This window comes from Coenobita brevimanus, chromosome 76, assembly GCF_032717465.1.
Source record: "Coenobita brevimanus isolate Jiangsu-jjx chromosome 76, ASM3271746v2, whole genome shotgun sequence".
In the NCBI taxonomy this organism is placed as follows: domain Eukaryota; kingdom Metazoa; phylum Arthropoda; class Malacostraca; order Decapoda; family Coenobitidae; genus Coenobita; species Coenobita brevimanus.
In genome coordinates this window covers 13,335,326-13,360,820 of record NC_137029.1, presented here as the reverse complement: position 1 = coordinate 13,360,820, position 25,495 = coordinate 13,335,326, and the positions used below count along the sequence as shown (strand labels likewise).

Here is a 25,495-nt window from a genome sequence, read left to right as displayed (position 1 = left end):
GCCACCCTCCTCTCATACAACCCTGTACCCTCTCTCAACATCACCCGACTCCCCTCCCTCAGCATCACCTCGTTTCCTCCCTCAGCATCATCTCGCATCCCTTCTCAACGTCACTCCACTTCTCTCAACATCAGTCTGCACCCTACCCCACGTCGTCCCCTTCTCACATCACCCCAGTCACCCTGCCCTCACCCTACCCTTACTTCACCCTTCCTCACAGCAGCCGCCCCGCCCTCGTCTGTGTCACTGCGGCCCCTCTGGTGGTTTGGCAGCAGTTCAAGGTGCATGTTTATAGTCTTAGTAAAGTGTGGCGGCTTAAAGTGCCAGTGATTCGTAAGCAGTGGATCTGTGAAGATTAAGGACAAAACAGTGAATGGAAATATTTTATGTGAAGCATATTTAGTGGTACTTCGAAACTTTCAAGCATATCAAATTGGAAAAGCTTCAAGGAAATTTTTACACTGATATTGATAGAGAAGAGTTGATGAAAATGTTGCCAAATGTGAAAAAGGTATATAGACAAATATTCATCATAAAATAACAAATGCTTTGAAACATTGGGAAAATGCAACTGTGATAAATAAATTTAATGATAAGGACCTAAGTAAAATGGTAGAGGCAGTGTAATTGGCCAGCATGTTTTGTCTGCTCATACCACCACCCTGACTGGCCACTGAGCCGTGACGTATTTCATGACGTCACCGGGGCGGACCAATGAACATGAGACTCCAGCGCTCCGTCATCCTCTACGTCATCATCCTCGTATCCGTCGACCACGCCCATATCAGGTGAGAGCTGACTTTTTTTTCCTTTTCTTACTGGTACAGTCAGGGTCAGAAGTTCATTTATTATTCCACTATGTCTGCTTCACAATTAGGTCATGTCCGTCACTTTCCTTTCTAATGCCGCACATGAAAGAGCATATAAGAGAAATATAACGAACCTTTTTCAGCTTAGGAAAATTGGTCAGCAGAGGAAAGTACATAAACGTAATTTATCAGAGGTTTTGTTCCCGACTGTACAGTTTAAGCCACTTCATTACACTGACCTTTTTCCTCCCATAATCCTGCAGCTTTCAGACGATTGCATTATATTTCCATCTGGGGGTTATGACATGTTTATGGCCCTGGAAACTCTGGCAGTAACTGGCTGAGTTACGTGGGAAAAACTCCTGGCGAGAATGTTACCAACGTCCAGGGGATTGTCATAGATGCTGTTATCCACCTTCAGAGTGGTCACACGGCTGTAGAGGCGTTTATTGTTTAGCCTTTATTAGCCCATTCCATACGAGATGTCTTTTCTTAGTCGAATTAAAGTGTCTGGAGGCAACATGACTACTACAATACAGTAAGACTTCACTGTTGTAGGAGGATAAACAAACACCGATAAATATGGATAGATATCAATAAGGACTGATATTAATATGGACATATATTAACAAAGATATATATAAACACAGAAAAATAAATAAGGATAGGTAATAATTAATAACAAAAAATAAATGTTACAGTTGCAATTAACTTCATTCATAATTCCTCAACAGTCGTTTTACCGTATCTTGGCCCAGATTTTTGTCCCTTTGAGCCTTATTTCATATAGTTAAATGACAATAAACAATGGTATGCCTCTACAGCCTTTCCGTAGTAACTTCATATTGACTAGCATCATATTCTGCTGATAATTCACTGCTGCAGCTAAGCACTGTAGAAGTGGAAATTGCAGTTTTAAGCCAAATTAGAGTAAAACGTGTATAGTAAACTCTAAGACTGGTTATACAGTTACATCTCAACGAACAGTTTCTTAATTATGTTCTCAAGTCAGCCTCTTGACAAATGATCTGTCCCTCCAAGGCATCATCGCGCAGATCATCCAGGCTGTTGTTGCAAGCCCTGGGTTAGGTTTCCCCTGTGCTTCTGAGATATAGTTTTATCTTATTCAGTACGAAGATGTCCTTTATATTTTACTCTAACTATATCATCAGACGATTTGATTCACTTCGGAAAAGACTTCTTGCATTCATGGTGCTCGATATAGCATAATCTTTGTTAACCCATTCCGTACGTTAACACCTTTTATATTTTACTCATCCTCCTGTATCCTGTATTTGTATCTGGGTCTCTCTTTCTCAGGTAAATTTCCTTACGTTTCACATTAACAGTCATATTTATACTACTTTTTCGAGATTGCGTTGTACCTATTCCGGGGCTACTTATTTACCATACTCCACTTTAAGATCTTTTTGTGTATTACTAATGCAATCCATGTCAATACGGAAACGAAATATATGACACACGAAAGGACGGATATGAAAAGTATCCCGGTAAGGATAAAATCGCTAGATTTTCTTGTCTCATTTTTTCCTTGATTATTGACAATTGTATTATTATTATTATTATTATTATTATTATTATTATTATTACCACAGTTACAACTGTTTAACCATTACCAACCTAATATATATATATATATATAACACTGATGACGTTATGGGTGAAAATGGTCTACATAATTCACCCCTAATGTCATTAGTAGGGCTGTAGGACTGTAGCTTTGTGATCTGGACTATGTTGATAAAGCAGTAAATTCCTCCATCTGTTATTTCCCAGAAATATATGTATATATATATATATATGCTGAAAAAATTACTGAAAGAAATAGCGAAAGTAAGTTCACTCATTATCTCCGCCAACGAAGTTGGAGGAGGTTATGTATTCACCTATGTTTGTTAGTCCATACAATATCTCCAAAAGTTCTCAATGAATTTCAATGAAATTTTATGGAAGGGCGGGATATGGGTTAAAAAAAATATATATAATAAATATTCAGGAGGATCCGCATCCGGATTCGGATCCTATGTATCCCGCACAATATCTGCAAAAGTTCTCAATGAATTTCAACAAAATTTTGTGGAAGAGTGAGCCATGGGTCAAGGAACACTTGATTAAATTTGGGGGCCGATCCTGATTCTATGCATTCAACACAGTATCTCCACGGATCCGGTTCCGGATAATTTTTTAATGGTAATGGCATTGGCGGAGGTATGCGCTCTCTGAGTGCTTTCTAGTTTCTATATCCTTCACCAATTTTACTGCACATTTCCAGCTCTTCGAGTTGTTTGTCGCTATAGTTAGAATGTCGATATTAATGTAGATAAGTTGACAAAATAATAAAAGCATCGGTTGCTTACTGCAGTGTGTTTCACCGATCATGCAACTTAACCTTAAGTATTGATTGTTTTTGTCGATAAAGAATCCATATTCTTAGTTACTAGGGAAAAAAAAAAAATGCCATTTTTGGCGGGTGCGGGGTTGGGGTTGGATGGGTGAATTTCTGGCTTCACAACGAGAACGTCTTTTTAAATATTTTTCTTAACCCCATCTTCTCTTTTATTCAGTTTAGAGGAGCCGTTTCAAACTGCAGGGGTTTGATATAACCTTGGTTAACCCCTCCTGTAATGTATATCCAAAGTTTAAGCCCTTCAACCCAAGAATTTTTGTAGTCATATTTTATTCAGACAATTTTCTTCTTATATTAGAGGAGGCCTGTTGTAGGGAAAGGGTTAATGGAGGCTAAATATAACCCCTAAAATCTGAAGCCTTTTCGAAACTGAATAAAGGTGACTAACGGAACTACGAATGTAATTTGAAAATCTGGTGAAAGCAAGATTACAAACTGTACTAGACATCATCGTTATGGTTAAGTTAATGTTGTTGTGGCTCGGAGTTCATATGAATGGGAATCCGTTGGAATGCAGGCTAAAACTGCCATTCTCTTACAGTCCACCCTTCTCCTTTCAAGGGATACGGAAGGAAGTGAAGGATGCTTGTATAGGCGGCTACCCGGTTATATCAGTGCCACCACATGAAGGCGTCCCTCTCCAGCACCAGAATAGCTTAACAGATGAGGAATACAAGGAACCGAAGTTTTACCCTCAGTTTACCTTCTTTACTGTGATCACTAATTATCAAAGTACATTCTTGCCACCGACATACGATTTCCCTCAGGCTCTCCGGCAGTAGAGGGGTTGCTGAAGGCTATGTTAACCCCTCCAGTGAAAAAACAAAAAAACTCAATCAGAATAAAATCGCTTCCAGAAAACAAGAGAAAAAAAAGGCAAAATACGTCCTCGGGCTGAAGGGATGAGTTATAGCATGGGTAGGGCTCACTAAGTTATCTCTAATATTTATGAAAACAACAATTATTCCTACACCCGCCATGAAGGGACGGGCTGAGTAATGCACCACTTCCTGGTATTCTTGATGATCATGCCTCGGATCAGGACGTTATTTCACAATCGTGGGATCAGTTTCCTGTTATTATTATTATTATTATTGTTGTTATTATTATTATTATTATAAATATTATAATTATTTTTATTATTATTATTATTATTATTATTATTATTATTATTATTATTATTTTTATTATTATTATTATTATTATTATTATTATTATTATTATTATTATTATTATTTCTGTGTGTGTGTGTGTGTGTGTGTGTGTGTGTGTGTGTGTGTGTGTGTGTGTGTGTGTGTGTGTGTGTGTGTGTGTGAAAAACAAAGGATATGAGAGAAGATGTTGTTCTGTGTACCCTAGGGTTGCCATATCTGAACTGTCAAAATACCGGACGCCTCCACTGAAACCCATGCACCACCCTACCCCCCAACACTTTGGGCCTTTGACAATATGAAACCTATATATATATATATATATATATATATATATATATATACATCAGTACTGCTGTACTGTATCACAGTCGTTAATCTTTTTACAATATAACGAAAAACAGGCAAAGTACAGAATTGGCTAGATTATGACAGAAAAATGCTAAAGCGCTTAGATGCAGGATAAGATCAAAATAACAAATGGTACAGTGTAAAAATGAAAACTAAGCTAATAATTGTGTGCACTTCCCATGTATTTTATGGCCATAACAGCACTATGGAAGGAATTAAAAAAAAAAAAAAACGTGGCTGAACAACAGGAAAAGGCAGGACATTTTAGCTAACTGCTTGCACTAAACCAGCCAAGTTGGCAAAACTTAACACCTGACGAAAACAACGAAGCTCTCTCTCTCTCTCTCTCTCTCTCTCTCTCTCTCTCTCTCTCTCTCTCTCTCTCTCTCTCTCTCTCTCTCTCTCTCTCTCTCTCTCTCTCTCTCTCTCTCTCATGAGAGTGTAATAATATATTAAATTCTTCGAGAAAAAATGATGGGAGCTGAAATTCCGAACTTTTGGAGAATTTTTAAAGTTCCTCCCGGACGAAGATTTTGACACTTAAATCCAGGACATGTCCGAGAATATTCGGACGTATGGCAACCCTAGCCAATGTCCTTCCTATGAAAATCAGTCTTAGGTATAAGAGAAAATGTAAATAACTTTTTCCTTGGCCCAGACTGCATTACATCAAGACTAAGAAGTTGCTTCTCGGGCTTTTGGTCAGCATTCTCATCGACTTAGGAAGGCTTCCAGTACTCCTTTTTAAGCTATTCATTGTTCATACAACGCCTTTCTATGCTCAGGTATGTTTTGCTAGCGTTTAAATCCCGACTTAGAAATGGTCAAGTATAACTTACAAGGCATCATTAACTCGCTGACTTTGGACGACGCTCATTTTAGCTTTTACTTGCGTCTGCCATATTTTTAATCAACTTAGTAAAGGCCACTCGGGCTGAATGGGTTTACTGACGCAATATCTAACTCTTCTAGTTGAAGAAATCTCTCCCAAACAGAATAAAATCATCGGTAAATGGCAAGGCTATTTCAAAACAGGAAAACATATCTCCAGCCTGAAAGGATGAAGGTGCACTGTGAAAATAATAACCTGGGAAGGAAAAGGTGCTGAGAAGCCTCCTTTACGTACAAGAAAACAATCATTTGAGTAACGTATTGGATGGTTAGGCATGCTCAGTGACTTAACCCCTTCACTACGAGACATCCTTTCAAAGTTTTACGAAGGTTTTGAGGGAAATGTATGAACAGAAACGTCAAAGTACTGAAGGGGTTAATGGAGATTGCTTCGATTTCATTTTTTTTTTTCTAACTCAGGTTTAAACATATGGGAATGGCCAGAACAAAATACAATGTTATCACTCTGACGAAGAAGTTAGGTTAGTATCATACAGTTTAGGTGAGTGAAGGACTGGAAAAATGCCCTGTATTGCCGAATAGACATTACGTAGGAGAGAGAGAGAGAGAGAGAGAGATGAGGAGTGGGGAAGGAGTACCTAATTAGCTGCTCACTCAACAAGAATAATGCTATTGTTCCCAGTAAATAGTTCTCAGTGGTTCCCTGTTTCGTATAATTGTTTCCCAAGGTACCCCGGGTGAGGAATGCGTAGAATGTCCGACATGGAGGTGGGGGGTCGGGGGAACAGGTGGTGGGAGGTGGAGCGGCGAAGTGGAGGCGGGAGGTTTTACATATCTGTAGCGGTGGAGTTCTCAGGAAATCACTGAAATATGAAGCCAGGTTGAGTGTGCACCTTGCTTATTACCCTCCTCACCATCTCTCTCTCTCTCTCTCTCTCATATATATATATATATATATATATATATATATATATATATATATATATATATATATATAAAGAGAGAGAGAGAGAGAGAGAGAGAGAGAGAGAGAGAGAGAGAGAGAGAGAGAGAGAGAGAGAGAGAGAGAGAGAGAGAGAGAGAGAGAGAGAGAGAGAGATAAATATATATATATATATATATATATATATATATATATATATATATATATATATATATATATATATATATATGTGTATATTCGATCGAGTCTGGCATAAATCTTTAATTTACAAACTGCCCTCTTACGGTTTCTATCCTTCTTTCTGTGTCTTCATCTCTAGCTTCCTTTCTGGTCGTTCTATAGCCGCTGTTGTAGACGGCTATCGTTCATCTCCTAGATCTATTAACAGTGGTGTTCCTCAGGGCCCTGTCCTATCACCAAGTCTCTTCCTTTTATTCATCAATGACCTTCAAAGCTGTACATTTAACCTTATCCACTCATACGCTGATGACTCCACCCTTCACCTTTCCATTCGATTCCCACAACGTCCATCTCAGCAGTTACTTCAACAGGCTAGGGATGAGGCAATGGCACACCTAATGTCTGACTTGGCTTGTATCTCTGACTGGGGTAAAAATAATCTGGTTGTTTTTAATGCATCAAAGACTCAGTTTTTGCACCTATCAACCCAACAAAATCTTCCACAGGTATACCCACTTATGTTTAATAATACTCAGCTTAATCCTGCATCATCCTTGAACATGCTTGGGGTTTCATTTGTTCGGGACTTGTCTTGGAAAGATCATATTACATCTCTTGTAAAATCTGCTGCCAAGCGATTGGGTGTGCTAAGCCGACTCCGTTCCTTCTTTGCCCCTGCACAATTGTTGACTCTATACAGGAGTTTTATCCGCCCCTGTGTGGAGTACAACTCTCATGTGTGGGGAGGCTCCCCACATACAGCTCTTCTCAATAGGGTGGAGTCAAAGGCTTTTCGTCTCATTAACTCTCCTCCTCTTACTGACTCCCTTCAACCTCTGTCTCTTCGCCGCAATGTTGCATCTTTATCTCTTTTCTATCGCTACTTCAATGGTCACTGTTCCTCTGAACTGTCTGCATGCATTCCTCCACTTCTACGACGGGCGCGTAGTACCCGTCTAGCAGCAAACTTTCACCCCTTTTCTGTCCAACTCTCTAATGCAAGAGTTAACCGTTACTCCCAGGCCTTCATTTATGCAACAGGTCAACTCTGGAACTGTCTCCCTCTGTCTGTATTTCCTGCTTACTATGATCTCCAGTCTTTCAAACGCAGTGTGTCCAGGCATCTCGAAATGAATGGATCTTGAATTTGGCTCACTCTTGTATTTTGTTTTTCTCCTGGAAGGAACAGTTTTGCGGGCTCATGGCCTTTGGTTCCTTCTTCACACACACACATATATATATATATATATATATATATACATATATATATATATATATATATATATATATATATATATATATATATATACCTTTAATATATGCCTCAGACAAGGGAAAGTCCGAACAGCCTGGTAAAATGAAGTAACTGTTTTCATTCACAAGCCAAAAGACTTGAAAGTTCTGAAAAACAATCGATCACTTAGTCTGTAGTCAGTTATATATATATATATATATATATATATATATATATATATATATATATATATATATATATATATATATATATATATATATATATATATATATATATATATATATATATATATATTAATATATTAATTATCCACAATGATCATCACCAATAGAAATTCAGACGAGCAAGACTAATGGAGACCAGCATACCATCGATCACAAACACACAATAAATCAAATAACTGGAAAAACAAATGAGTGCAGGAAACTTCAGCGTATGGCATTCAATGATTACGAAAAGGCCTTGGAATCAGGAGAAACGAGCAGTACTGACTGCAATTCGTAGACAAGGTGTAGATGATATGTGCATTGGAAGACACACAGAGACGGAGCAGCGGCCATTAGTCTTCCTACAGATACTGGAATAATCCCAATTAGAAAAGAAATAGTGTAAGACAGGGCGATACTACCTCACCAGATCTGCTTACAACATGTTAAGAAGTATTCGGAAAGCTTGACTGGAGTAATGAAGGGATTAAAATAGGAGATGAATATCTAAATAAACCCAGGTTCACTGTGAGTCGTATGGGCAACTGCAACAGTTGATAGAAGATTTAAACAGAGAAAACCTCTGCCAGGGACTGAAGATAAATACGAAGAAAAAAAGTCATGTTTAATAACCAAGTTCAAAATAAGGAAATAAGAACCTAGGCTGAAATTTTACAATTATTTGACGATTTTATATCCCTTGGGAAACTTATACAGACTAATTCGTTATTTGAACCTGAAATAAGTAGACCTATAAAGCTGAACTGAAGCGCGTTTGTTGGACAAATATCATATTAAAAGACACTATATCACTGTGTTAAAAGCGAAACGCGCGTTCTCTTTTTAATGGCTTGCGGCTCAAAGACAGGTACAGTGACCGAACCCCTGGAAAGAAAGTTGATATGTGCCCATTGAAGTATTAAAATATCGATGTTACGAATCACGTTAAGAGACAGGAAGGAAACAGTTTGGCTTAGGAAACGACTGGAGTAGAGGATGTAATGTTAATCAAAATGAAGTGGAGGTGGATCGGCCAGGTTTGTAGAAGACACACTGCAACCGTTGAACAAGGAAAGCAACAAACTGGGTAATATTTGTACGTATAATACTGTATATATATATATATATATATATATATATATATATATATATATATATATATATATATATGTGTGTGTGTGTGTGTGTGTGTGTGTGTGTATATAGTTGTGAGTAAAAGATGGAAGAAGAGCATAAGACAGTATGGATCATTTGGGTCAAGGATTGTGTGGGTAAGGTTGAAAGTTGGAATACAAATGTGGGCGATTGTGTGTGTATGCACCAACGCAAGATCGTGCTAGAAGAGTGAGAGAAGAGTTCTGAACAAATGTGGAAGTGTGCATGGAAAAGTTTGGAAGGAATGAGGGAGTGTTTTTGATCGGTGATATGAATGGTAAAGTAGGGAATGGGAAGGTGGATGGAATAGTTGGTGAGTGGGGTGTGCCTGCTGAGACAGATGAGAATGGCAGTGCGTTAGTGGACATTTGTGCTGGGAGGGGATTGGTGATAGCCAATACCCTCTTCAGGCATAAAATTATCCACAGGTATACATGGCGAGTGATGAGAAGGGTGGGTGGTGAACTGAATGAAAGGAAGGCAATGATTGATTATGTGTGTGTGGATGAAAGGATGCGAAGATGTGTAATGGATGCAAGAGCTTATAGAGGTTGGGGGAGTGGACTTTCTGACCACTACTTGGTGGTGGCCAGAATTAGGATCCAAGTAAGATGGAGAAATAGAAGAAAGGAAAGACGAGAGGAAGGAGTAGTTGCAAGGAAAGTGGAAAGATAACAACAGGATGAGAAAAAGGCAGAGTATAAGAGAGAAGTGGAGGAACGATTGGGCAAATATGAATTGGAGCAGATGGGGGACGTGGAAGGTGTGTGCAGGATATTTACAGAAGAAATATGTGCAGCATGTGATGTGGTGTGTGGGAGGAAGAGAAGATGGAGGGGGGTGCAAGGAACAGCGTGGTGAACTGAAGAGGTGAGACAGGCTGTGGCACATAAGAAGAAAGCATACAATGAATGGATGATAAATAGGGGCGTGGAAGAAGTTGAGAGGCGGAAGAGAGAGTTATATGTAGAAAGAAAGAGAGAGATGAAAAGATTAGTAAGAGAGAGTAAGAAGAGAGTGGATGAGGAATTTGGAAGGAATTTGAGTGTAAAGTGGAGGGACTGTAAGAAAATGTTCTGGAAAGAAGTGAAGAGAGTAAGACAGGGTGGAAGTGAGGTTAGCAGGGGAGTGAAAGATAAAATTGGTAGATTACTAGTGGAGAAGGGTGAAAAAGTGAGCAGATGGAGAGAACACTTTTAGGAATTGTTGAACATACAGGATGAAAGTAATGCGAGTATAAGTGGCTGGGGAATGGCTGGGAGAAGGAGGGAGGTGAGAAGACAGGTGGAAATCAGTAGGATAGAAGTTGTGGAAGCAATGAAGAAAGTTAAATTGGGGAAAGCCCCAAGAATTGATGTAGTGTGTGGTGAAATGCTGAAGCATGGGGGAGAGATAGTAGTAGAATGGATGTGGAAGATGTGCAGATTGGCCTGGGAGGAAGGTAGAGTCCCGGAGGATTGGAAGTCAGGTATAATTATTCCCTTGTACAAAGGAAAGGGGGAAAAAGAAGTGTGTGGATATCATAGGGGCATTTGTCTTCTTAGTATAATAGGAAAAGTGTATGGTAGGATACTTATTGACAGAGTTAGAGAAAGAACAGAGGAATTAGTTGGAGAAGAACAGGGAGGTTTTAGGAAGGGAAGAGGTTGTGTAAATCAGATATTCATTCTTAGATCTTTAGTGGAAAAGTGTCTAGAGAAGGGAAAGAAGTTGTATGCGGCTTTCATGGATTTGGAGAAAGCATATGACAGGGTGGATAGACAAGGATTGTGGGAAGTATTAAGAATATATGGAGTAGATGGGAAGTTGTTGAATGCTGTGAAGAGTATGTATGATGGTGCTAAGGCTGCAGTGCGTGTGGATGGTGAACTAAGTGAATTTTTCTCTTTGGGTTGTGTTGAAACAGGGATGTGTCATGTCTCCATGGTTGTTCACTCTGTACATGGATGGAGTAATAAAAGAGGTACAAGGTAGGGTAGTGGATGTTGGAGTGGCTCTGGTGAGAGAGGATAGTGTTTGGAAACTCCCTGCTCTGTTGTTTGCAGATGATACTGTGTTGTTGAGTGAAGACGAAGGGGAGCTGCAAGGCTTGGTGGATGAGTTTGGGAGAGTGTGTAAGAAACGGAATCTAAAGGTGAATGTAGGGAAGAGTAAAGTGATGGTCTTTGAGAGAGGTGAAGTCAGTGAATGTACAGCGAGGTTGGATGGTGAGGAATTGGAAAATGTGAGTACGTTTAAGTACTTGTGTAGTGTGATGAGTTAGGATGGAGGTTTGGAGGGAGAAGTGCTTGAAAGGGTACAGCAGGGCAGAAAGGTTGCTGGTTCTTTGAAAGCAGTGATAAGAAACAGGGAAGTGAGCATGGAAGTGAAAAAGTTACTACATGACAATATTGTGATACCAACTCTAACGTATGGAAGTGAAGCTTGGACGTTGCTGGAAGGACACAAGTCAAGAGTGAGAGCAGTGGAAATGAGTTATTTAAGAGGAGCCTGTGGAGTCACATGGAGAGACAGGCTGACGAATGAGGATATAAAGGAGCGTTGTGGTGTGGATGTGGATGTGATAGGAAGCGTTATGAGGAACACACTGAAGTGGTTTGGCCATGTGGATAGGATGGAGGGTGAAAGACTGACGAAGAGAGTGTATATGAGTGAGGTGGAGGGGGGAATAGGGAGGGGGAGGCCGAGGATGAGATGGAGGGATGGGGTAGAGAGGTATATGAGAGAGGGGGGTGTGAGTTGGAAGCAGGGCAGTGAAATGGCGGGGGACAAGGCGATGTGGAGGCGATTTGTTTGTGGCCACCCAAAACGGGATTGAGGCGTCTGGCAATAGATATATAGATAGATAGATAGTGTGTGTGTGTGTGTGTGTGTGTGTGTGTGTGTGTGTGTGTGTGTGTGTGTGTGTGTGTGTGTGTGTGTGTGTGTGTGTGTGTGTGTGTGTGTGTGTGTGTGTATGCTATTATCAGCTCCAGCATGATGACAAAAGAAAAAGGAGATAGTAATTCTCTCATGCAGTCTTTCAACTGTCGCATATAAAGATCTATACCAAAATAATTTTGTCATGGAAAACCTGTTCCCGATAATTTAACGTTTATCCCAGTCCTTTCACTTCTTGCCTATAACCGATTACTGGCATCAAGAAATCCATAAAGCATTTCATCTTAATTTACTTGGATTTTTTCACACCTATTCTTGTAGGTAATCAAATCTTCATGGCTAATAATCTCTTTCCCACAATCATCATGCCTTCCGGTATCTTCCCACTCCATTAATGATGAACGCATCATCTTTATCACTCATCTATCACCCCTTCTCTCCACATGGTCGTACCACTTTAACACACCCTCGTCTTCCGCTTCCACCAGACCATATCTGCTTCTTCATCTCTCTCCAACAGTGTCCTTTCTTAATCTCTCAAGCCATCTCACCCCATTTATGGGATGCTGGAGAGTAATGGCTTCCTTTGGTAGCACCGACATAACCGGGTGACTCCACTCCCCTGTCATCCAAACATCCCTTAGTTTTTCTCTATCCCTCAAAAGAATAAAAGTGGACTGCAGGAGAAGAGCAACTTCAGAACGCAGGCCACCGGGTTCACGTGCAGGTACTGTAAGCCCGGGGCCACAACAACAACAGCCCCACCTACGGGTCTTTGGCATTTCATTTTCAAACTTTAATCCTTTTGTGGGCGATACACTACAGTCCGCACTACTGTGCCATCACGCATATCCTCCTGCACCTGAGCAGACACTAATTTTTATTTTTGCACACTTCTCAATGCCTCTAGTAATGCTGCACATCTATCCTCCTATTATAGTACTCCAGGTCCCTCATTTCCATCCACGGCTATGTCCCCCAAACTAATTTAAAAACTTCACTTCCTCCAGAAATGCTCAGTTAAATTTACTCTCCACCACTGCACTCTGCATAATCTCATCTTGCTTATTCTCTCAAATTTAATCCTCTTACAGACTTCTTTAAATTTAAACATTAATTTCTGCAGTTTACCTACTGATTCTGTGGCCTTTGTTGTCTCATTTTCAAACAGCTGGCCTCCTTCTCAATAGCTTCTTTCCCAGCATCTCATAAACATGTCCCTCTTACATATACCTATCTCATCATTCCGTCCGTGAACAGACAACAGCCAAGGCAACACAATGCATCCCCGACGCAACCTTATCTTTACCACAGTTCAACCTCCTCTCTTCCAACTCACACACAAGCCCATTTCCTTGGGTAAAGAACCAACAAGCATGCATGCAAACAAAGATTTCATTGCACCTGCATATCATAATAATGAGCTATGTTTGTGTGTCGTTCGTATGTCAGTAACATGCCTTGAAGACTTACATACGAACTAATTTCTGTTTAATATGGTGACTGCCATAGCATGAAAAATTTACACATAACACGAAATACAGCTTCTTGACTATCCCCCTCACCCCTGCCACCCGTTTATGAACCCCTCTCTTCACAAAAAAAAAAAAAAAAAAAAAAGTCATTTAAATTTCTTGCTTCTATGTTCTCTTGGTGTCCGTGGTGCAATCGTATTTGTGCCGTAGGTTATCTGCGTGATTCACGGGCCCTGTTGTCAGTGTATTACTTCTTATCACCACCATCAAAGAATTTGGTTTCAGATTAACAGACATTTGTTGTGGAGTACATATTTTGGAATAGGTTAAGATTCATATTGGTATCTATTTTCGTCATTTCATACAATGACTGCACAACAAACAAGTAGATTTTATACTGGAGATTTGTTATGACACATTCGGGTGTACGAAATCATACTCGATTCTGAATATTATTATGCAGTACAAAATAATGAAACTGTTTGTTTTTTCTTCCTTATTCTTCACCAACAGTGTTGTGAATTATCACGGCTGACCTTGCAGTTCCACAGGGCAGTGATTGTCATTATACTCGCACTAGTGCTTGCGCCTCGGAAATTTTCGGGATTAATATCCTTTCCACCACAAAATGTTTGCAAATGTTTCCATACCATTACTGATGCCTCAGTGACGAATTCTGACCATAAAGTCGAAAAAATTATTTTTGCTTAATTTCGCCTGTCGCGATTTCCGACAATCTGCACCGTCTCATCGTACGTTATCGCCAAAACTTTTGTTTGGTAGTTTTCTGACACTCCCAGAATTTACCCCGACCTAATGCAAAAAGAATTAGGTAGATGTCTATTACCGTTCTTGTGTCAGACACAAACAAACGCAGAGACAAACATTTTCGCGTGTCGCGTAGCGCGTGATCCTTTTTTTTTTTTTTTTTTTTCTCTGACACTTCCTGGACTTACCCTTGCCTAATACAAAAAGAATCACCATTCTTGTGAAAAAAAAAAAAAAAACGAACGAACAGACACGCACATACACAGCTTGACTGTTATTTAGGTACTAATGCTACCTTCCTGTGTAAACGAAACTCAGTTGGGCACCGATCACTAAGGGTAACATCTGCTTCAGGCTTGATTCATCGAGTAGGGCCTTGCTGATAACAGATGGTGGCAAAGATACAGTAAGCTGTATAGGATAGTCTCGTGTAATTATACAAATACCATTTCATATCAGTGATAAGTACGAGTATTTGGAAAATTTATCACAGAAGCCGTGAATACACATTTTTTAGGAAGATAATAAATGAATTCAGCTCAGAAGTTATCTCTACCTTGCTGTTGTCTGTACATTATCGGTACTCTCACTGTGTTTGTATGGCCCAGCTATACTCTACCAGGAAAGTTGTACTTGTTGCATCTTCCCTAATCGCTTCAAACTACTTTAAAAAAAAAGTAAAGCCTTGCCAAGTAGGCAGTAAACAGCATTTAGCTCAAGGTATTTTTTTTGAATTGAAAAGAACACAGATTTTACTTTACTTATCTTTGCTGATAATCAAGAGTTGGTACTCTCAACTGCGACATTTTTTTCTTTTTTTCTTATCGTCGGTTCATCATGCTTTCCCTCAGGACATGCTCGATGTCAGGCTTACCAGTCTGCCGTTATATAAACTGTGGACGCCACACTAGAATACTTAATTGCTGAAGTACGTATTGCTCAACAGAGAAAGTAATATATGTGGAATCTGCATTCTAATTATACTTGATCACTGGAATGGGAAGTGTTGCTCAGCCATTTGTGATTAACAGTCCCTCGGCCATTCCTCTCATCCGTTAGATTTGTCAGCGGTGGGAGGAAGTTTTATATTAATTTACTAATTTCTTCCATTAAGAAAGATCTGGCTGAAGTATGAAAGGGTCTCCATTCGAAAGAAAAATGAAAAATGAGAAGTTAACATTGCGAATGAACAATCTCTCCCAAGAGCAACTGGCCTGGGTCTTTCTTTATTATCAGGGGATTTTGTGGTTTTCCCCAGTCAGTGAAAGTTTTTATAGTTTCTTCCGCTAAGTGGTCTGCTAGGAGGCCCATATTGTTTGGGTAGAAAGTCTGTAGCAACTTATTGTCTTTGGTGGGCATCGAGACTGACAGTGAGAGGCTGTATCTTCCATTTTGTAGCAAGTAGTCGGAAGAGTGTGTGAACGTCACCTTTTTATTTGGTCTGTTATAGTTCAAGGTTGCTTGTATCCTGGCAGACTGGTAATGTTCTTGTTGCAATATGGACTGTATTTTGAGTTGTCGAGTTGTGCTTTTCACCGTTTTGAACGAGTACCCTTTTGAACCGGCTAAGTAACACAAAATTCGGCATCTGTCTAAGTGATGCATAATCTGGCAGGGATAGCACGGGGTCATCCTGCAGGGTTACTGTAACGAAGCCACACTGAAGAAGACGACAAGGGAACCTGGCAAGCACTGGAGAAAAATCTTTCATTAACATGACAGAGTGGTCTGGCCGAGCACTATCGTTAGCTGCATGGTGTATGTTGCCATGTCAGGCAAGTGTGAGAAAAAGGTTTGTCCATCGTTGGTGTAGTCCATGAGGATGGTTTTGTGTGTGTGTGTGTGTGTGTGTGTGTGTGTGTGTGTGTGATTTATTTTTCATTTTTTTTCTCGCCAGGCAAACCGGCCAGCATAAATGACCCTTGGCATGAGGCACATTCGTGCTGATGACGGACTATAAATTTACACATCTCGGTGTAGTTCCTCTAGCTGATAATGTAAATCCGCAACCTGCCAGTCATTTGTTAAAAACAGGTATCTGAGCTGTTTCTGGCTCAAATCGTCTAGTACTTCTCGTCGTCTTTAAGCCACTTGGTTCGCTCATGTCTGGGCGCCAGCACGGCTGTGATGACGTCCACCGGCGATGGAGAACCTAGTGGGGTCTCGGCACTGAATAAAAGTTCTGCTTCAGTGCCTCCCGCAGGCACTGAAGTAGATCGTTGAGAGTAGCCTTGGTGGGCTTGGAGGGGCTCACCTAGACGCTTCCGTATTGGTGCGTTTTCGTTGATCATCAAATATTCGTCTTCCGTGCCTCTTTCTGGGGGTGCGTTGGGTTGAGGGTGGGCTGGAAGGGCGCAGAAGGACTCAGCTGAGCACCCTCAGTGATGGAGAATGCAATAGAGCACACAGCGGTGAGTAGGCAATTTCCTTCTTTAAGAGGCGTAACGAAGAAGCTGAGTGCGTAGTCATGGTGGTCAGTCTCAGTGACAGAGAAGTAGGAGGGGCTCATAGATGTGGTCGTTTTGGCTGCAGGGCCGGGGTTGTCTCTGTTGCATGAGGAAGATATGGAGCCTTTGAGGAGGGGTTGTGGGTCTGTTCTGTCTGCCTCCTGCTGCTTCACCGTAGATCTAGTCTCGTCGGAGGTTATCGAGTCTTGCTAACAGTGCCGTCACCTCACACAAGAATGTTCAGGTGATGAAGCACTGTTGGGAAAATCAGGGGTTGTCGTGTCTCACCAGCGTCACTGTCGCTTTGTGCCCGTGTAGCCAGACTGTTTGGATGTGGTCAGGTATGAGACGAGGTTCCTTACTTTACTCTTTGTCTTATCTTTATTTTTCATCTACCACTCCTTACGCCTATGCGCTTTATGTGCGTTGCCTCTAGCTTCTCCTTGATATTTCCAGCTAGGACCTTTTCCCTGTTTTAGGCTGATCTTATCTAGGTCGTGACCCATTCTATGCCCTTTTTTGTTTTCTTTCTAACAAAAGTCTTTAAAAAAATCCAAAATCATCTTGAAAAGATTGTTATGGCTGTGAGGAGGAAAATAATTTCTATATTGTAGTTATAATCAAACTAGTTTGCAAGAATCGTACCGTGGATATAGGTTACTCTTTGTAGTCAAGCGGAATTGCGTCACATAACTGTTCCCTCGTTACTCCACACCCTTTTCCACTCATTTTTCAGTACACAACGTGCCAACGTTCTTATCCTATGACAAAAAAGTTACCAAACTAAATATATTTTATTTGAAAAAGTCCCGACTCAAAGAAGAAATAATAAAAGTATTAAATATTGGCAATAATATTCGATGACGTCAGTTATAAAATTTATCAGAAGTACAGAATGATACTGTGAATAGAAATAAAAGGATGAAATTCAAAGTTAAGAACTGCACACCAATGAAGAGAAAAATAAATTTCCATGTTAGTTCGTTTTAACAAACATTGTGTTTCTTTATCTTTTTCCCACTGGTATTTTTGCAGGAGGGTGTGATGACTGAAGAAGAGCCTTTCTCTCTCTCTCTATCCCTCTCTCTCCCTCTCTCTTACTTTTTCCCGCATTTTGGTTAAGTCCTAAGCAGAATTAGAATTTTTTCTCCCCAACATATAACCTTTTGTTGTCCGTAATTTTTTTTTTTTTTTTATACTCCTATGTACCTTCATCTTCTCAGTACCCCCACTCATGGATTTTCTTCCTGAGTTCTTTCCTGCCCCACTCAAATCTTGTGTTTTCCTTCGTCTCCCCTGTCTCTCTTTTTCTTCAGCTTCTACGCTTCCCCCACCAGTCTGTTCATACCTGTGTCTCCTCACCTGTATCTCTCCTCCAGTCTCTCCCTACCTGTGTCTCCCCCAACTACCTCTACTTATCTTTGCCTCCTCTCCCTGCCCCTCTCCACCTCTCTCTCCCCATGTGTGTCTCCCTCACGTAGGTATGTATCCTCCACCTGAATCTCCTTACATATCTCCCAATCAACATTCTCCCCACCTGCTTCTCCTTTACCTCTGTCTCCCCATCTATCTCTCTCCACTTGATTCCTCCCACCTATCTCTCCCCACTTAGCGTCTCTTTCATATCTCCCGCGCCCACTAGTCTCCTCACCTGTTTCTCCGCTATCTGTGTCCCTCTACCTAGCTCCTCCTCACCAGTATCTCCAAGTATCTCTTTCCTGCCAATGTCTCTCTCTCTCTCTCTCTCTCTCTCTCTCTCTCTCTCTCTCTCTCTCTCTCTCTCTCTCTCTCTCTCTCTCTCTCTCTCTCTCTCTCTCTCTCTCTCTCTATATATATATATATATATATATATATATATATATATCCTCCCCACCACCATTCTCCTCACCAACGTCTCCCCTGCCTGTGTCTCCCCACATATCCCTCTCCACTTGATTCTCCCCAGGTATCCTTCCCCTACCTGTGTCTCCTCATCTATCTCCACCTATGTCACTGTCACGTATCTCCCCCGCATACGTCTCCTTACATATCTCCACCCTCGCCAGTCTCCCCACTTGTTTCCCCCCCCTCACCTGTCTCTCCCCACCTGCGTCGACCCTCCCCACCTGGCCAGGACTCAAGCGAACCGACTACCGCCCCCGACCATCTTATCAGCCACAGTAAATATATATAAGACAGCATGATATCACCAGCCCTCTTCGTCCCGCTGCCCTTGCCCTCCCCACATGCTGACTGCTGCTCCTCTCTTCTTGGATATATTTCTGTTTGGTTTTGATATGTTTGGAGAATATGTTATTATTATTGTTATTATTATTATTATCATCATTATTATTATTATTATTATTATTATTATTATTATTATTATCACTAGTACTACTTCTACTACTACTACTACTACTACTAATACTAATACTACAGTACTACTACTGCTGCTGCTGCTGCTGCTGCTGCCACAACTACTACTGCAATTGTTATTATTATTTTCATTATTATTATTATTATTATTATTATTGTTGTCGTTGTTCTTGCTGTTGTTGTTGTAGTTGTTGTTGTTGTTGCTATTACTGTTGCATTCACACCTTTATACTTGAATTTAGCGTATGCAAATGACACCACAACTGTCGCAACCATTTACAGAGAACTTATTGACAGTTCCCAACACGATGAAGGGAATTTATAACCCAGTGAACCCGGAACGAAGCCAGAGAGAGAGAGAGAGAGAGAGAGGGAGAGTTCACAGTCACCGCTACCCGCCTTTGAAGGGTTGCACAAGTAAACATCACCATTCAGTATATTCTATTCACCATCAAAGCAGTTAAACATGATCCTTTACACCAACATAACTCAAGTTTCAAGGAGCAACAGATTCCTTCATGGTTTTGCCCAGTCTTTATATGTCCTTTTTTTCGGTATAGAATCAGAAGAGTAACAGCGCATCCCCTTTTCTGATACATCATCTCTCTCTCTCTCTCTCTCTCTCTCTCTCTCTCTCTCTCTCTCTCTCTCTCTCTCTCTCTCTCTCTCTCTCTAATTGCTCTTTTCCATGCACGTCTGGTGCTGGAGGGTGGCGCTGATATAACCGGTCGGCTCCTCTGTCTGGTTACACAAACGTCCCTCATTTCCTTCCCTATTCCCTTAAAGGCGGATGGTGGACTGGCACAGAAGGGCAGCTTTAGTCTGCAGTCTACTACAATCACGTTTAAAATGAACTTAGGGCAACAGCAAACAAAAACAACAACAACGACGACGACAACCATGCAAGTCACTCACAGTCACAGATACTTAGACCTCCGATGCTCAGCCTGTCTCACACCATCCATCCATTTCATCTTCATCTACCTATCCTCCTCACTCCCTCCGCTTCTGACATGTTTATAGTTTCTCCTCGACCGTTCTCACAGTGTGGCCATACTTCTTTACAATGACTGGTGTCTCTGTCATATTGGGGTTTAATCGAAGTCTCTCATGTACTCTGTCGTCTCTGATTTAAAAAGCCATTTCACTCAAAATACTTTCCTTAAATAAGTACTTGCTCGTCCATCCCACACATCATACCTTCCAAGTACAGTCAGGAACAGTGTACCCTCAATCTTTGTCAAAGCAGACGTTGATCTCTCTGTCCGTGCATACTTCACTGAAAATCATACTGTTGCTTCTTCCTCTTCAGTCTCCTCAGTTCAGTCCGCCCTTTTGTCAATCTTTAACAACTTAAGGATTCTTCAAGTATTATATAAATCCACGTCCCCCAGATATTTCCCATTTTAGCCTCCTCTCAAGCATTTCTTGTCCTGTGCCCTTACTATACGAGTATTGTATTGTATCACTTTTATTCACGTTCATTCTTATTCTTCCCTTCTCACATGATCCCCTCAGAGTCTGCCACTAGGGTTGCGTCTTCCATTAACACAACTTATTAACTTTCATTCTACCTGTATCGCTGCATTGTTCATACAACCTAATCTAATTGTAATTTATCCTAAAATATCAGCTATGCTTGAAACAATGCACATTCTTCTCTACCTATCCACATAAAAGTCATGTTCACCTGATACAACTTGTTACTGCTCCCAAAGAATTACTCCTAACATACTTATCTGAAGGAAAAAAAAAAAAAACTAATGCGAAAATGTCCATCAACTTCTACTAAACACTGTATGTTATAAACTTCATCCAATATCATTCAAACCCTTTTCCTCCAGGTGTCTGTCGTATGGATACGGGTATTTCTTCACAATCATCTCGATCACACATCTTTTAAATTTAAAGTTCTTCCTGCTTTTGGTTAATCTGCCATTCACACAATTCTCTATCGCTGCTTTCCTCTATACTTTCACTAATATACAAGAAAACTAATAACCGTGAATTCTGTACAGATCTGCAAGTCTCTTTTGCCTTTCTGCAACGGCGCAGTAAATTTATTCTCTTGGGCTTTGTGCACCATACCTCACCTCGGCTCAAAAACAGAATGAAAAGACTCGCTAACCATTATGTATTGCTCTCCCCTCCTTTCTTCTTTCTTGAGCCCTTCTATATCCTCTCTTCTCAGTTTATCATATCCATTGCCTCTCTTACTACGATCGTACGCACTAACCACATCACCACTGCCAAAATATTAACTGTTGCATTTAATGTGTGTGGGTGGGTGGGTGGGTGGGTGGGTGTCGACGACATACCCAGAAATGAGGACTGTATTTATAAACGCAGAAGGCTGGAAAGGAAATTTCTGGTGGGAGAGGATAGCATAAATAAGGGAGACAGTGGTGGACGGGGACTGAAAAGAAAATAAGTGCAGGCATCATTTGAGAACAAGTAAAAGATATAAATGGAAAAATAAAAGAAATATGCTGGGACAGAGACACCTGTTCAGATGTTTCAGCTCTTTAGAGTGGCACTAACACACCAGGGACTGAAAAGAAAATAAGCGCAGGCATCATTTGAGGAGTGAAATATGTAAATGGAAAAATAAAAGAGATACACCAGGCAAGAGACACCTGTTCAGATGTTTCAACGCTTTAGAGCGGCACAAACATACCACACCCTTACAATTAACGCCATCACCGACACACAAAACACAACACACAACATGCAAGCGCTTACCTTTTTTTTTTTGACGGAGGCTGCATTCGTTGTCATCCTTTGGTAAACTTTACTGAATATTGAACTGCAAGTTAGTTTATGTAACTATTTGTGTCGCTGTTTGTCCTTGATGTTCCTCGTCAAATGGCATCCTAAGCACATTTACACTCTCTCAAACCCTGTCCACCTCATCACTCTAAATCCCCACTGACTAAGACTGAAGCAGGCAATATGGCCGAGTTCCATCATCATCAGAATTATCATCACTATAGTCATATTCATCATCATCATCTTCGCCACCACCACCACCATCACTATCATCATCATTATCATCATCCTACACCTACAGACGGTATTACAAGATGTCAATAGACAGGTTTTTGTCCGGGTGTTAGAGTACAGCAATTCACACATCTGAAGAGAGAGAGAGAGAGAGGGGAGGGGGGGGGAGAACTTTTTGAAATGAAGGCGTTAGTTTCACCGTAGTTCCTTCCATACGAGGTCCATCCAAGGTACTGTAAAGTAAATCTTTAGACGGTTAGAAGGTTGCAGTAGTAGCGGCTGCAACCCCAGGCTCATCTAAATGTTAACCCTGTAAAGTGCAAGCTGAAGTTATATTTCTCCTCCAGTTTATCATCCTCCTTTTGGGGGACAGAGATGGCAGCAGCTGGGTTATGCCAGTGCCACCACACCTATGAGGCAGCAATCATCAGTTAAGAGCAAGGCACCATCTCATCGCACTGAAGAGCTTAGCCATTATATTCCCTCTAGCAATAGATCATCTTAATTCATAGAAAAGTGGTGTCTCGCCTTCAGAGCGGAAAAAAAAAATCTTTAGTGCCATAACAATAGGAATGTTATTTATCTGTCTATTTATCTATCAATATATATATATATATATCTATATATATATATATATATATATATATATATATATATATATATATATATATATATATATATGTCTATCTATCTATCTATTGCCAGACGCCATAATCCCTTAAGGGGTGGCCATTTGACTTTGAGTTATATGTTTTACAGGGAGGGGCACTAACCTTCCACCAACCCACTTGTTGACACGTAGGGAGCACGTATGGTTTGGTTATATGGTTACCACCCAGCGTTGTAAATGGTTTCTTGGCTTACAGGAAACCATTTGGCTTGTCACTTAATGTAAAGCCACCTGCAAAGGAAAGAAAAGCAATAAGAAGTGACAGGAAAGATGTGGGAAATAGGAAGACAGGAGGGCAGGCACAGAAAAAGAATGATAAAAGCTAAGGAAGAAGTAGGCAGCACTACACCAAGTGAGTGGAGGATGGTCGCCACCAGTGAATGTATGTGTTTATAAACTGGATATCAACATGCAGTTTTACTCCTCCAGGAAGTGTTGTCTCGTCCTCAGAAGGTTAGTACTTGTAGATGCTCAGGAACAGTGTGTGGTGGAGATGGTAAACAGACATTTATAAGTCCACAAGATTTATTACAACCTCCACAGTGTCTTCTAACATTCCATCTGGCACTTTTGAGGACAAAGACGTGTACACATACAAGCATAAGAACACACATAAAGTCGAACATCAAAAAAAAAATTAACACACACACACACACACACACACACACACACACACACACACACACACACACACACACACACACACATGCACACAACACAACAAAAGAACAGGCAGACATTATAAGCTTGAGGCACGAATGCATCTGACGCGGCATCTCCCCCCACATACCCTCCATCACCTCCCCCCTGCCAGTCCCCCTCCATTATCCTTCTTTTGTCTTCTCTAACTCGCATGGAAAGTCTACAGGCAGGAAGGCATTCGTTCGGAACGCTATTTTCCTTTTTTTTTTTTTATTTTTTTTTTAGGACTGGTTATAAAATTAATCCGTGGTCAAGGATGCGTGCACAAATGTGTAAGAATGCCTTATATATATATATATATATATATATATATATATATATATATATATATATATATATATATATATATATATATTTAGATAGATAGATAGATAGATAGGTAGGAAGATACAGATATAGATATTACGGTAAATATTATGCTGCATATTGCTGTACGTCGGCTGTTTCTGGTTATTGCGGTTCACATTAAGCAAAGTTCTGGTTTGGCTGAGCCGATGGAAATGGATCATCCTTACAAACGTGCCACTTATAAAAACTACATCATTGTATCGTATGAGGGCATTGAGCCACGCGATTTAGCCACAGATTCAGTGCTGTGGCGTTTATGAGAAAAATTTAAAGGAGTCGCACACTGCCCGGCAGCGCTGCACCTTCCTGTTGAACTGCACAGTAGCGATTTAAGCTGCTACACTGCACACCGGTACACCCCAGACTCCATGTCTCTTACTCTAATCATATATCTTGACATGTTACTTACCAGCCGACATAACATTGAAACTATTTCATAAAATCATGCACTTGTTTGACTCAAGCTTTATCCTCAAACGAAGTCACATTTTTAAAAGAACGAAGAGAGATAATATTGGATACGACTGGCCCGCCACTCCTCCTTGTGGGACGCAGATTAACACATAATATTTTGGTAAAGGCAGCGGTGGCCTTCAGCAGTACAGTAACAGGCGGCGCCCCACTGCACCAACAGCATATTCACATGTCTCGGAGGCGGAACGTGTCTCTCCTCTGTCACCACATTTACTCAACGATTTTACAACAGGAAAACCGTGTGAAGTTCTTATTTAAACTGCTTTGCTCCTTTCACCGCCGTATAACTGCTGGTTGGTCGCAGTACTGTGTTGATCTTATTAATACATAATGGTCTGTTTATCCATGCTATCGTTTTGCTCCCTGAGTAACTGAGAGATTATAAAGTAGTTTTTCTTTCCACATACACTTTACCTAGTTTTCTCTTACCTACCCATGTCAATAATACTTATTCCAGGGTCAAAGCTACTTAAGCACACATTCTTTAATAACTGATAATCTGTGCTCTGTCTGGCATATTTGGTCTTAACCAAGTAATATAAAACTACGAGTAAACTCTCTCTCTCTCTCTCTCTCTCTCTCTCTCTCTCTCTCTCTCTCTCTCTCTCTTAAATATCAACATACAGTATATAAAGATCTTCCTTTGACTTCCGACCTTCTCCTACAATCACTTCCACCACAGACATGCACAAAACCACTATGTGTACTGCTAAACCCTCCCGATGAAAGGGTTACAAGCATCAGCATTATCAATGATGTTGCACGGCGCCCTTGATCCCTGAACTACTTTATCTTAAACGTACCACGATCGGCCCCTGATGAATACTAACATCCCCAACAGGTGTGCCTCATATCCGGCATAAGTTTGCTTGGGTGCGTGTTTGCTCCTGGAGGTCGGGGTAAGGAAGGAAAGCCTTGTGATCAGTACCTGTTTTCTTCTCAAATTTTTCTAACCCAGTCTTTCCCGAAGCTACCGTCGAGTTCACTGTGCAGGTTCCCTTTTAATTTTCTAGCTACGAATTGACTAGGTAGTAATAGTAGTT

The 25,495-nt window shown here is 40.7% G+C and overlaps 1 protein-coding gene across 1 annotated transcript in view; it reads left to right on the top strand.

Moving 5' to 3' along the window:
• The first annotated feature begins 521 nt into the window (after positions 1-521).
• Positions 522-25,495, top strand: part of Wnt2 (Wnt oncogene analog 2) — a 200,482-nt gene continuing 175,508 nt past the window's right edge. Inside the window, exon 1 of the mRNA XM_080278989.1 lies at positions 522-788. Coding sequence (XP_080135115.1) covers positions 715-788 — 74 coding nt within the window. The 5' untranslated portion in view covers positions 522-714. The remainder of the gene's footprint in view (positions 789-25,495) is intronic.